At 37.7% G+C, this 15669-nt stretch overlaps 1 protein-coding gene across 4 annotated transcripts in view; it reads right to left on the reverse strand.

Annotated features, from left to right (window-relative positions):
- The window catches only part of LOC132397135 (activating molecule in BECN1-regulated autophagy protein 1-like), a 412487-nt gene that overhangs the window by 300464 nt on the left and 96354 nt on the right, over window positions 1-15669 (reverse strand). For all 4 annotated transcript variants that reach the window (XM_059975484.1, XM_059975485.1, XM_059975486.1 and 1 more), the window contains one exon: window positions 7914-8000. In XM_059975484.1, coding sequence (XP_059831467.1) covers window positions 7914-8000 — 87 coding nt within the window. The remainder of the gene's footprint in view (window positions 1-7913; window positions 8001-15669) is intronic.

The raw sequence follows: 15669 nt of genomic DNA on the forward strand, positions 1-15669 counted from the left end.
ACCATGGTAATCTAACATGGATTAAAAAATGACCAAAATTTCTATTCCAATCGCTACGAGAGAGCAAGGGACACTGAAGCAAGTTTTCAAAACAAGCTGTAAGCTGAAAGGAACTGCTGAGGGAGCTGTTCATATAAGCATGAACAGATGGAATTTAACTGTGTTCTTTCCTGAACACTGTTGTGTGGCCATCAACAAGATTTACAATTCAATACACAAGCACAAAATGTTCCCACAAGATGCTCAGTGGAGTAAAACTTCTTGCAAACTTTTCAGAGTGCGGATGGCGTCAGACTTCTTCCCATCAAAACAATTTCTCCAGCTCATGGACTTGCAACAAAGATTTAGAAGTTGAATAAAGAGGACAGCAGTAGTTGGGGAGCTGTTGAAGCTAGTTGCCTCAATCAGTTCAATGGTGCTTATATAGTCTAGACCACTCAGTTTATCAGAGGATCTGTCTCACCATAACACAAAAACAATCCTGTTCCAGCAACACACGCAAAATTCTGATGGAACGCAGCAGGCCAGGAAACATTCGGAGAAGCGCTGTCGACATTTCGGGCCGAGACCCTTCATCAGGACTAACTGAAAGGAAAGACAGTAAGAGAATTGAAAGTAGGAGGGGGAGGGGAAAATGTGAAATGATAGGAGAAGACAGGAGGGGGTGAGTTGGAGCTGAGAGCCGGAAAGGTGATTAGCAAAAGGGATACAGAGTTGGAGAAGGGAAAGGATCATGGGACGGGAGGCCTAGGGAGAAAGAAAGGAAGACAGGAGTACCAGAGAGAGATGGAGAACAGGCAGAGTGATGGGCAGAAAGAGAGAGAGAAAAAAAGAGGGGGGGGGAATCTAAATATATCTAGGATGGGGTAAGGAGGAGAGGAGAGGCATTAATGGAATTTAGAGAAGTCAATGTTCATGCCATCAGGTTGGAGGCTACCCAGCCGGTATATAAGGTGTTGTTCCTCCAACCTGAGTGTGGCTTCAGAATGGGAATGGGACGTGGAATTAAAATGTGTGGCCACTGGGAGATCCTGCTTTCTCTGGCGGACAGAGCGTCCTGTTCATTAATTGACCTTCAAGGAGGAAATCTGTCATCTTTACCCAGTCTAGTTTTTATGTGATTCCAAATCTGCAGAGATGTGGTCGACTATTAAATGGAAAAGCACGGTTTTCCGGTGACATCATCGTCAAGAATGGCAGCTAAAGTCACTTGCTCCTCCGGAAAAACGCGTATTAAGCCCCGTTAACCCATCAAATATAGTATTTTTCAAAAAATATTTGACCTGAAAAGAGGGGCAAGAATGGGGAAACGGAATGGAAATAAAAAAGCGACACTGCGGAGCCTGCGTCTGAGAGGAGTGCAGCAGCGGCTCTGACCCGACTGTGTGCTAGTAAGGCGACCGCCGGGCCTCGTTCAGGCAAAGCGGCGTATACCTTCAAAATCCTGAAAGAGATAATGGAGGTCCAGAAAGAAATAAAGCAGCAGCTCCATGATTTCAAATCAGAGCTCACCAGCGCTAATCAAAAAATAGCGATGGCAGAGACTCAAATCGAGAAGGTGGAAGATCGCATTCAAAATGTGGAACGGATACTGAGCAAGACAATAAAAATATTAAATCATCAAGAAGGTAAACTGCTTGACCTGGAGAGAAGATCATGGCAGAAAAATATCAGAATCTACAACGTTTCCGAAGGAGTGGAGGGCTCGTCTATGACGAAGTTTGTCGGAAAATTACTGCTGGAGCTTTCCCCGGCTATGGAGCTGGAAGCCGAGATAGCCCACCACGCGGTAGTTCCGAAACCTACCCAGAATAGAAAGCCACACTCAATAATAATTCAATTCCTTCGGTACAGCACTAAGGTGGAGATTCTACGAAGGGCCTGGGGTAAGAAGAGAGCGTTTATCGATGATAAATTAATATATTTCGACCAAGATTACTGCCCCCCCGCAATCCTCCAGAAACGCAAAAAATACTCTGAAGTAAAGTGAGTACTAAAGCAAAATAAGATTAGATTTCAAACTCCATACCCTGCTAAACTTCAAGTGTTTTATGACAACGGGACGCGGTTGTACCAGACAGTGGAAGAGCTGACTACAGACATGAAGGCCAGAGGGTTGCCTGTCAGCATGACCAAAACGAGAGAAAGCCTGACTGAGGAATTATCCCGCTCTGCTTGGGAGATAGTGCGAGAATCGAAAAGGCAGGAGACATGAGGAGGCCGAGAAAAATATATCAAGAAGAGACCGGGAGTTTCCCAAAGACAGTCCTCACTCACCCCCTTCAGAAGAGCCATAAGGTTTGGCTAACTTAAAAAATATTGAGAAGCTAAACGGAAGCAAAAGTACACGGTGATATACCTATCTCGAAAAATACTTATTATAATGTGGATTTTATATGACTTAGTTGTTGTTCTTTATTCACTCACTTCCTTCTTTTTCCCCACCAAAATGAGAAAATATATGTGTGTGTGTGTGTGTGTGTGTGTGTGTGTGTGTGTGTGTGTGTGTGTGTGTGTGTGTGTGTGTGTGTGTGTATGTATGTGTGTGTGTATGTATGTGTGTGTGTATGTATGTGTGTGTGTATGTATGTGTGTGTGTATGTATGTGTGTGTGTATGTATGTATGTGTGTATGTATGTATGTATGTGTGTATGTATGTATGTATGTATGTAGGAGTACACAGGGAAATTTTTTCTGTGTAATGGATTTGTTCACTGACTTTTATGAATACAGCAATGGGAGCCCTCAACTCACAAGTAGGCGGGGTTATCCCCCACAGCTAGACATTTCCTCTAGCTCAACGCAGGGTCATTTACTAGAGACCTCAGCCTTGGAATCACACGTTCGTTGACATTTTTGTTATTATTTGCGTTTCTTGGTTCTTATTTATTCAGGGAGTAGATCGATTAAATTTTATTCTAATTTCAATGATACATTGACAGATAAATACAGATGGCTAAGGACAAGGTAAAATTCATTTCTTTTAATGTCATTGGGCTATTAAATCCAATCAAACATAAGAGTATTTTATCCAAAATGAAAAAAGAACAAGCCCACGTAGTATATTTACAGGAAACTCATTTAAGTGATAATGAGCATAAAAAACTAAAGAGAATGGGCTTCACTAATCTGTTTTTCTCCTCATATAAATCAGGACATATGAGAGGAGTTGCTATTCTTATCTCAAGTAAACTAAATTTTGAAAAAGTATTCGAAATGGGAGATAAAGAGGGCAGATATATTCTGGTAAGGGGGAATATAGATGGCAATTCAGTTACTCTATTGAATATATACGGACCCCCAGGAAGTGATATTGGTTTCTTTCAGAAAATTACTGATATTATGGTAACAGAAACAGAAGGTCTCCTGATATGTGGGGGAGATTTAAATTTACAATTACAACCAAAATTAAACTCTTCCAATAGAAAAACCTATGAAACAAAATCTTAACACAAGAAAGTTAATACACTTTTTGAGGATGTTGGTTTAATTGGAGGGACCTTTTCCTTGACAGAAGGGATTACACTCATTATTCTGCTCCCCATTCTGTATACACAAGAATAGACTATTTCATAACATTTGGAAAAGACAAAGACAAAAACACCTGTGGAATTAGGACAATAGATGTAAGTGACCGTGCACCTATATATTTATCTGTTGATTTTGACCTACAACCAAAGAATACTATTTGGAAACTAAATTCAAGTCTACTCAATGATCCGTACTTTAAGGAACAAATTAAAAAAGAAATTGGTCTCTACTTAGAATTTAATGATAATGGAGAGGTTTCACCTCCCATTTTATGGGATACTCTGAAGGCGGTCTTAAGAGGGAAAATTATAGAGATATCTTCATATAAGATAAAAAGGAACAAAACATTAGAGGAATTACAAAATAGGCTGAAGGAACTAGAGAAAAAACACAAATTGAATTTGACAGGATACATTAGGGGAAATTAAAAGAATTAGGAATGAAATAAATAATATGGCTACACAAGAAATCAGGAGAAACTTAATGTTTCTGAATCAGAGACATTATGAAAGTGGATCGAAATCTATGAAAATACTGGCGTGGAAACTGAAAAAAAAAGATAGCAGAAAATACAATTCATAGAATTAGGGACCCAAGAACGAAATGATAAAAAATAAGCTAAGTGAAATTCAAGGAGAGAAATTTTGAAGTGTTTTACAAAACTCTATATTCCAAAGTTCCAGGGGGAAGCATAACCCAAATTGACACCTTCTTGAATTCTCTAGAGCTCCCCACTAAGCGAAGAACAAAATAGAACGATGACTGCTGACATAACTGAAGTTGAATTAAAAGCTGCAATTAGTAGGCTTAAATTAAGCAAGTCACCAGGATCAGATGGGTATACGGCAGAGTGGTACAAAGAATTTAAAAACGAGTTAATTCCTATTTTACTCCCCACACTGAACTGGGCTCTAAAAAAAGGTACAAATGCTACCCAGTTGGAAGGAAGCGATAATCTCAGCTATACCAAAAGGAGGCAAGGATAAAATGGAATGCGGGTCATTTAGACCAATATCCGTTCTTAATGGAGATTATAGGTTATTTACCTCCATCATGGCCAAACGATTAGAGGAGTTTCTACCCATACTGATACGTAACAATCAGACAGGTTTTATACGACAACGCCAGACACAAGACAATATATGAAGGACACTTCACATTATGGATCATATACAAAAAAATAAAATCGAAGCAATTGTGATAAGCGTGGACGCTGAAAAAGCATTTGATTCGGTTAATTGGAATTTTCTTTACAGAGTTTTACATAGATTTGGTTTCCAAGACACAATTATTAAAACTATACAGACACTATATGACAATTCCACTGCTAGGATTAAAATCAATGGATACTTATCAAATACTCTTACCCTAGAAAGAGGCACGAGACAGGGTTGTGCATGGTCACCACTACTCTTCGCATTATATCTGGAACCATCAGCTCAATACATCAGACAAAATGAAGATATCAGGGGAATTACTATTAAAGGGACAGAGCATAAATTGGCTTGTTATGTGGATGACAGTTTGATCTACCTAGGGCAACCAACATACTCTTTACCTAAATTGATGCAATCCTTTGAACAATATGGTCAATTATCAGGATACAAGATCAACACAGATAAAACCCAATTTCTTTCATGTTACTATAGCCCACCAAGAGAAATTGAAAGTCGATCCCCCTGGGCATGGCACACAGAGTCTTCCAAATATTTGGGCATCATTACAAAAGATTTGGCAAAATTATCAGAATGTAATTATCAGCCTTTATATCAGAATGTAGTTATCAGCCTTTATATAAAAAATTATGGAAGATGTGGCAAGATGGAACCTGATTCCTTTTTTCAGTCTCAGTTCAAGGATTGAGTCTATTAAAATGAAAATACTGCCCAGACTGTTATATCTCTTTCAGATCCTACCAATAGAGATTAATCAAAATCAATTCAACAAATGGAACAAGATGTTATCAAGGTATATTTGGCAGGGTAAAAGGCCTAGAGTTCATCTCAATACTTTGCAATTAGCAAAGAAAAAGGGGGGGATAGGGCCTACCTTCTCTTAGAGATTATTATTTTGCAGCACAGTTGAGAGCTGTGATATGTTGGTGTAAACCATCATATGATGCTCAATGGAAAAACATTGAGGAGCAGCTACTTCCCATCCCCATACAAGCAATTTTGGCTGATAACAACTTGCAAACGTACATAAATACTATTGATAACCTATGGGTGAAATTGACTCTTAAGATATGGAAAACTACTATAAAAGAGTATAATCTAGAGGGAGATATTGCAATTCTTAAATGGTGTGCATATGACTCAGATTTTACACGAAATAAATTGGATGCTAGATTTAAGGACTGGACAGCTAAAGGAATAACAGTTCTTTGCAACATAATGAAAGAAAGACAATTTTGAAATGCTTAAAGAGAAACACTTATTAGAAAAACAAGATTTTTAATCGGTATTTACAGATGCGACAATATGTTAATAAGACGCTTAAAAATGTAAGCAAGGCAAATACATGCTTGATACAGCTCTTTAGAAAAGCATATAATTCAGATAATGATAGTAGAATCATTTCAAGCATGTATAAGGGGTTGTCAAATCTTAACACATTCGATTTTATACATTAAAACAAAATGGGAGAAGGAAGGAGGGATATTTATATCTGAGGAAGAATGGACAACAATATGGAGATATCAATGGAAGTGTACCAGTTCACAGAAATGGAGAGAGTCTGAATGGAAAAATTTGATAAGATATTTTATTACACCCTCTCAGAAATCCCATTATGATAGTAACCTCCCTGTTTGCTGGAGAAATTGTGGAAATCAAAATGCAAATTATTATCATATTTTTTGGGACTGCCCTGTTATCAGAAACTACTGGAGGGGGATACACAATGCCCTACAAGACATCTTTAAATGTGAAATACCCTTAGAGAGTAAGACCATATATTTTGGATATATACCTCAAGAATGGTTGAAAAGAGATAAATATTGCTGTATATACTGCTGGTGGCTGGTAAAAAGAATCTTACTAGGAAATGGTCATCACAGGAGAACCCAACTTTAAATATATGGATGGAAATTACAATGGACATTTACAAAATGGAGAAGATAACAGCATCTGTTAACCATAAGCTGGAACAATTTGATTCATACTGGGAAAAATGGTTTAACTACATAATGCCTCATAGGCCTGATTTTATTCCCACAAATCAATGAATCTGTTGTAAAAAAAAGATCACTCCCTACTTGTACATAGTTCTTTCCTTTTACTTGTTTTTTTCTTTCCACTCTTTTCTATAAGTGTATACCTCAGATAAATACTTTGTGGAGATTTGTGATATATTTGATTATTTGATATATATGTACAATGTCTGAAATACATCTTATGGAAATGTTTGTATGTTGCTGAACTTCAAAAAAATAAATTACAAAGAAAAGAAATGGAACAGCATGCTATTCAGCTGTAGGTGGTTCATTACCACTTCTTAAATGTAAAAATTGTTGACAAAACCGACAAAATACATATCTAAAAAAACTCCACTAAGATGATCGGAAGTTCTTGGAAGAGTTATCATAAATATTGGAATCTCAGGCTTTTGTCTTGCATTACGTTCAAAAAGAATATTTAAATATCTGCTTGTCACAAAATAATTGAAGGTCTGAGAGAAAGCAACAAAAGCAAAATGAACAGTTGTAAACTTCATAAAGGTCAAGAAAATGACATTCCTTCTAACAGGGCAAACACTATTTTCAAATTTGTATTGAAAAGGATTCATTCATCACACTCAGAAATACTTTAAATTGACAATTCTGTACTTAACATGAAGTTGCAGCCTGAAAGTTTCTAATTAAGCTTTTCTTTTAATGTTCCAGAACATAGAAAAAGCCAAAAAAAATCAAATCAAAATTCAAAAGATCCAAGTATAAAATACACAAAGAAGCCTTGATATAATTTGCCCTGAAAATCTCCAGGAATGGAACATTCTTTAAGAAACCATTGACATCTTAATGTTTCAAATTTGTAATAACCAGACTATTTCCTTGTGAAGAATTTTATAACTTTGTTTCTGCGCACACTCTTCAAGCACTCTTCATTTTCCCCATGCAAACCACAGCATTTAGGATTAAAAATTTTTGTTTTACAATTAATAGAACTGGATCTCCTTTCAAATAGAGAAAACTATCCATCCTAAAACAAATCATTAGGGGAAAGCGAGAGAAATGACAGCAGTTTTTTAAAAATCATTCACAGGAAATAAAACATGGTAGATAAAACAGGTAACATGATTGCTTGAACATAGATTATACTTTTGACAGAATTAATACATATATAGAAGTGGCAGCAGTGCAGGAAGGTAATAGTAATCCTTACCTGGCTGGATCTGGGTAAATTGGGTGCTCTCTTGACCCTGAGCCATCATTTCGGGACAGAGAAATAAGTGAGGACTCCAACAGTCGCCTACAGAGTTAAAAAAGATAGGTTCAGGTGAGTTGACAGAATAAATAGAAATACCAAACATTTACTGCAACAAATCTAATAATTTTGCTACTTTACATACCAATTCATCAACTGCTCAAAGCATCAGAATAGTTATTGACAAGTTCCATTACAGTATGTGTTTTTTGTCACTAGTCATTTGTTTACTGAAGGTACAGCGATGGAGCAGCTACCTCACAGCCAAGGTTTGATCCTGAACTTTGGTACTATCCATGAGGAATTTGTACATTGCCTCCGTAAACATGAGGGTGCTCCCTAGGTAAGCCAGTTTCTCTTGACATCCCAAAGATGAGCTGATACATAAAATTTACAAATTTAAAGGGGTGGACAGAGTAGATGTGGAAAGGCTGTTTCCCTTGGTGGGTGAGTTCAGGACAAGAGGTCACAGTCTCAGAATTAGAGGGTACCCATTTCAAACAGAGATGAGGAGAAATTTTTTCAGCCAGAAGGTCATGAATTTATGGAATTCATTGCCACATACAGCTGTGGAGGCCCAATCATTGAAGGTTTTAAGGAGGAGATTGACAGGTATCTAATTAGTCAGGATATCAAGGGATATGGGAAAAAAGCCAAAAATTGGAACTAGACTGGAGAATAGTTTAGCTCATGGTGGACAGGCAGAGCAGACTCGATGGGCCGAATGGCCTACTTCTGCTCCTTTGTCTTGTGAATCAGCAGTTAATTTATATATTTGTTTGTATTTAGTACAGTACAGAACAGGCCCTTCTGGCTCAACGAGCTGCACCACCTATTTAGTACAAGCCTAATCTCAGGACAATTTACAATGACCAGTTAACCTACTAACCAGTACGTGGACGTGGGGAGAAAGTAAAAACTCTGCACAGATGTCGCTGGAACTGAACTCCGAACTCCAATGCTCCGAGCTGTAATAGCATCCTGCTAACTGCTGAGCTGTCGTAGCATCCCCCAAAAACCCCATAGTTTCAGTAAGAGGCAGAAAAATCAATATGGTGTTGAGGTATTGATAGGCATGTGAGTGAGAATCAGCTGCAGGGTGTGGAGGGCAATGGGATTAATGGGAGTGCTTACAGAACTCAGGATAAGCATCATAGGCTAATTTGTTTTTTTTCCCTGTTTTCTAATGAATTCCTGACATGCTGGCTCATGCAAGTGTTCTACAGCCACTGGCACACCAATACACTATACAATGACTGCTATTGTGTTTGGAAGCTTGGACAGTCAAGGTATCCTAGGGATTATAAACATTACACTTTCCTTGATCAACACAGGCCAGAAAAGTACATGAATTCGCAATAATCACAGCCTCCCCTTTGCTAAGGAACACCATGGCTAAGAATGTTAATTTCCCCAGCTGCATCACAGTAGTCCCAGTACATAGATCAAACTGGCTTCTATTAACGTTTCTTGTATTCTAGTACAGAGAATCAACAGTATATTCAAATCAAACCAGTAAATAGGTACATTTACTTTCTGTAACAACAATCTCTGAATGTTCAAACAACAGAATCAAGTGGTACATGTTTTGCACAGTGGATCCTGGAATGCACAACTCTGAAGACAGATTTTGTTGAGTAAGGAGATTTCCATTTGCAAAAGGGGATAAAAGTGGAGGGCAACCGATCAGTCACAACCTACATCACTTTGATTCACTGAAGAGAAAAGTAGAGGCTTCAGGTTGTAGTAGGTTGTGCTCAGAATTTAGGATCCAGTCTAATCAGTTACCTCCTTAATTTAATGTTAATTCAAGGGTCATCCATGGCAGGAGAACAAGGCCCTGTGGTCTGTTCCTCCTGTGTTGTGTGGAAAATTAGGAAAACATACAACCCCAGAGTTCACATGTACTATGCAGAAAATGTACTCTGCTGCAGTTCCTGACTGACTGCACTGCACAGCAGGCATTGTGGATGGATTCACTGTGGGAGCATCGGAAAAAATGTTTTGCGTACTTTGTGAACTGGTCACCCCAAAACTGGACTTGGTAAACTGCATTCCTTCTAAACCGTTTTATTTTTTTCATATTAATATCAAGTCCCTCAGATCCGGCCACTCAGCAGCATCAAACTGTCCTGGGGAAGTGGTACAGGAACAGAGCACCAGGAGGAAATGCACTTGGCTATAGGGAGGACTTGCAAATTTCATGCAGCAGCGCTGAAAGCTAAGAATGATCCAAGTTTCTGAACCTGCAAGGCACCATCAATGCACCACTGCAGTACTCCAAAGAAAAAAAAATCTTTTTGACAAATTATGAAGACACAAAAATATTAGTGAAATGTCCTTTCCAAAATTCAATTCCAGTTTCGATTGATTCAACACAAGTTAAATGTACAGTACTGTGCAAAAGTCCTAGGCACATAGATATAGAGCTAGGGAGCCTATGGTAATAACAGTACAGTTATTTGTCAACATGCAGCAGACAGCGAGGTTGTAAATCTGATGGGAGCAAAGGATGTCAGGAATGGTGTGAGTAGAGCACTGTGGGAGGGGTGTAGGGCAAGTGGCAGAGGAGTGCTTTGAGCATAAACTCACCCAGCCGAGACACCAGACAAGGTCATTTGATTCTGAACAATCGATTTATAGATCACTACAGAACATCTCTATGGTGCATCTCGCTCCCTCCCCTCTCCTTCCCACTCTCAGTCCACAACAGAGACCCATATCACAATCAGGATTATCATCACTCATTTTTATAGCGCAATATATAAAATTACTACAGTATTGCGCAAAAGTCTTAGGCTCCGTAGCTGTATATATGTGCTCAAGACTTTTGCACAGTACTGTAAATCAAATCTTTCTGCTCAGTTAAGCCTGCAGAAAGGTACAGGTGTTTATTTAGGTTTCTTAATAAAATCTTCAATAGAAACTTGTGCAAATTCAATATGATAAAGGGCCTTGTTCAAACAAATTACTTGTGAAATATTTGTTTCATCTAGAAATGCAACCAGGAGTTAACATATCTGTTTGCTCCATTAATTTTAGAACATTCTTCTGAGAATCTGCAAAAAATAGCAAATGCTGATATTCATGTGTTCTCCATTTACCACAGCCTGCACCTGCACCAAATATTGTTGCCAGTAATTGATACATCACAGAACTCATTTTTCATTAAAATTTTAGCTGGTCACCTAGGCCAGGTCTGCAAAACCCAATATAAAAATCCTGGCAAGTTACATTTTTCCATTTCAGCTCCGCAGTCAGATTTAGTCAGTACTAGTCAGATTTTTGGCAATTTCTACATCTCCAAAATAAATTAAATACAGTTCCTATTACATGGGCCACGTGAACTGAATATAAAATTGCTAAGTTTGAGTACATATTGCCTCCAGGTTGAATGCGGCTTAGATAAGTCAAAAATAGAAATGAACAAACACGGAAACATAGCCACGATAAAAATGGGAGGGAAGTACAGTGTTCATTAGAAAAAGCATTCTTAAAAGTGCAATAGTGCAGACGGTATATCACCTCTGTTGATAAGAAAGAAAACATTATAGGACAAGCATCATAGATCCAAGAGTGGAAAGGAGATAGGAATAAAAGATATGCATCATCTAAACCTTATTGGATATTGAAGTTATAATTGAGGACTGAAGAATGCAATAATGCTGAACTAAGAGAGAAAAAAAACATAGTATGAATTCAGGTCAAGATTTGAAATGCGTATCATGGGATAAAATTAATAACTGTCTTAATAGAATAATATAATTGAGAACTGTGAACACAAATTCATAACTTAATAAAGAGGGAATTATGTGATCTCCTTTGCATCAGAGAAACCGAACACAGATTAGGTTACAAACTTCAAACAAACCTTTGTTCATATTGCAGGGTTTATTCTGAGCTTCCAATTTCTTGCCAGTTTCATTCCTCATCCTGTTCCCACACTCACTTAACGATATTGTTCAATCGAGGCCCAACACAATTCCAAAGAACAATACCTTATTTCTATCTGGGCATTTCTGATGAAGTTGGAGAAACTTGGGCCTTGAGCAATAGGCCCAAGGAACTCTTGCAGTAATGTCTCAAGACTTGACATAAAGGGGAAAAAAAACTACAGATGCTGGATATCTGAAATAAAGACAGAATATGCTCCCTGAATGCTGAGTATTTGCAGTATTTGTTGACAGAAAATGGTGAGTCCAATTGTTTCAGGTTGGTGATCCTTCATCATAACTTGGTAAAACTTTTGGGGGGGGGGGGAAAAATGGCATTTTAAAGTTAAAACAGTTTGACTGAAGTTCTGATGAAAGATCATTAGCCCGAAACGTTAACTGTTTCTCCTCATATTTCTAGTATTTCCTGGCTTTATTTCAGGGAGGATTTATTTCCGGATGGCACAAAGGAACCTGGCGTACAATGGACGATACCAGTCAATGGAACTTCCTCCTCTTCATCCTCAATGCTTTAACCTTGACCACAGCAAGCTGCTAAATTCCATCATTGGGTACAAAAGGTAGGTGGAATCAGAACATTTGAGAATTACCAAAATAAAAAAAAGAAAATTAATGGAACTTAAAATGACAAAATCTGCAGATTTCTAGTCAACAACACTAACATTAAGATAGTGTACATCGGTGATGTTAACTCATCATTAAATTATGGTGGCATTAGAATGCTACCATTTTAAATAGAGTACAAAAAGTGATTTTCTGCTCCATTGAAAATTCACTTTGAACATCTAAGCACTTAATCATTTAGTACTAACATTCCTCATAGAAAAATGTTGCTCAATGACGCATCTGCAATGCTATTGTGCATAGGCAGAAGAAACAATATATAATTCCCTGATGATGGATGAGGCGTACGCAGAACCGTAAGAGGCAACAGACTTTTGAAATATAGATCATTACAATAAACACAAAGGCAGTGTTACCTGAATGGAATTCATCTATAAATCCTCATTTTCAAAAAGCTTGAAATTTGACCTTCAGCAGAAAATATTTAATCATTGAGTATGAAAATCTGGAATGGACTTAAAAATCTTTCAAGATAGCCTTCATGGTATTGGAAAGAATATTTTGTAACTGATTCATTTCATCCAGAAATGAGTAGAAGTCGTCATTTTTGAACTTCTGCAACCAGATTTTTTTTTTAAATAGATGAGAATAACCATATTTATCAAGGGAGACTGCACTGTTTGAGAGCATCATGAATATCAATAACTAAAGAGTAAATGCTTACAGCAATATTGTCAGGACTAATTTTATTGCATGTGATTAGTTTTTTTCTGTGAACTACTTGAGTTCTTGAGGTGATTGGTTATTCTATCGATAATATTAAACATATATTTACAAGATGTTGATCTGGTGACAGTAAGTAAATAATTATACACTGAAATGAGGTTAATGCATCTTTTGGGGAGCAACTGTGAAATGCTGGAGGCCTATCCAAGCACTAATCTGAGAAAGGATGACTTTGTGATAACTATTTCTCACTTGGTGCACGAGAACAAGAAGGGAATGTGAGAGCCTCAACAATTAAAAGTTGATAGCTCTACCCCCAGCTCCCTTGCACACTTTCCACCCGTGCCTGGGTTGAGTGTCAAGCTGGCAACTCAACCTCGTAAAAAAAAAGCCTGGAGAGGGATGGGCTCCGCCAGGTTTTAGATGCCCAAAATATGTCAGACGATGATTAATCACCAAAAAGATCAGTGCAATAAGCTTGTCATGACAGCACCCCGACAACTCCACCAGGAGTTAAGAGCGCACGCACGCACACACACACGCACACAGAGCTCTGCTACTAAAAGCAGAACCTACATGTAGTTTTGAACTGCATAATTTTTTGGACAAATTTGAAATATCGGATTACATTAAAAGATCAGCATGTATAATACACTATTACATATTACTTAAAATATGTCTCTATACACTTTATTACATACACCTGTTCATTAATACAAATATCTAATAAGCCAATCATGTGGCAGCAACTCAATGCATAAAAACATTCAGATGTGGTCAAGAGGTTCAATTGTTGTTCAGACCAACTGTCAGGATGGGGAAATGTGATCAAAGAGACTTTGACCGTGGAATTTTTGTTGTTGCCAAAAGGGTGGGTTCAGTATCTCAGAAACTGATGATCTCCTGGGGTTTTTACGCACAATGATGTCTAGAGTTTACAGAGAATGGTGTGAGAAACAAAAAAAAACATCCAGAAAGCAGCAGTACAATGAGCGAAAACAACTTGTTAATGAGAGAGGTCAGAGGAGAATGGCCAGACTGGAGCTGACAAGAAGGCAACAGTAACTCAAATAACTATGCTTTACATCAGATTTGTGGAAAAGAGCTTCTCTGAATGCAAAACACATCAAACCTTGTAGTAGATGGACTTCAGCAGCAGAAGACCACACCAGGTTCTACTCCTATGCCTTACAGTGGCCAAAGTGATTTTAACTGTTTGCTATATTTCAGTTGAAAGTAATCAGAAAAATAGCATAGCACATTTCAAATGATATTTTTCAAAGAGATCAAGCTAGATTTGTGGTAGATTAAATACTTCAGTGTCAGTGGATGTAATGCCATTAAGAACAGGAGTTGAGCACATTTTCAGCAAAAGGGAATGAAAATGGGATTAAAATTAAAACATTTTAAGATTAAAATTGCACTCTGGATACAATTATTTCTAAATATTAGAGAAAAGCAACATTACTCAATTAAAAGCTGAAACAAAAACAGGAAAACTTGTATAAATAAGCCAGTGAAGCATCTGTGGAAAGAGAAACCAATCAATGCTTCAAGTCTGTGACTGAGGAAAGGTTGCAGATCTGAACTATTTTTGAGACTGCAGCATTTGCAATTTTATTATTGACAAATACAGGTTTCCCCTGCTATTCGAAGGTAGAGCGTTCCTATGAAATGGTTCACAAGCCGGATTGTCATAAAGTGAATAAGCAATTATCACTTATTAATGCGGGAAAAACTTGTGAGCGTTCCCAGACCCAAAAAATAACCTACTAAATCATACCAAATAACACATAAAACCTAAAATAACAGTAACATATTGTAAAAGCAAGAATGATATGATAAATATGCAGCCTATATAAAGTAGAAATACTTTTCTGCTATCATTGCAGCACAGTGGCGTAGCGAAAATCTCACTACGTAGCCGAAGCAGTCTCTCCAGAAACCTTTGAGCTAGGAAGTTGCCAAATCATAGCAAATAACACATAAAAATACACAGCCTATATAAAGCAGAAATAATGTATGTACAGTGTAGTTTCACTTATTGGAATCGGGAAGACAGCGAGCACACTGATGATGGTGTATTAGGCTGAGTCGGAGGTTGGGGTGCTTGGCAATTTTTTCCAATAAATTGCAGTTTTGTTACAGTTAAACACTTGCTTATACAAATAACCACATTCTGTATTTATTTTCTTCAATTCTGCTGGGAACTTTTCAACAGCTTCAGTATCAGCCGAAGCACTCTCTCCAGTAAACTTTAAGCTATGAAGCTGCCCTCGCCTCAGAAACTGATCAAACCACCCATGACTACCTTTAAATTCCACTTTCATAACAATTTCATCACCATCGTCCAGTGCTTTCTGTTTCAGCTTATTAAAAAGACTGACCAATTTCTCCATGTATAAGATAAATTAACAGAACACCACGCTTTGTACACCCATCAATCCACTCAAGCAATAGACATTCCATTT

Source organism: Hypanus sabinus, chromosome 7 (genome assembly GCF_030144855.1).
Source record: "Hypanus sabinus isolate sHypSab1 chromosome 7, sHypSab1.hap1, whole genome shotgun sequence".
NCBI lineage: Eukaryota > Metazoa > Chordata > Chondrichthyes > Myliobatiformes > Dasyatidae > Hypanus > Hypanus sabinus.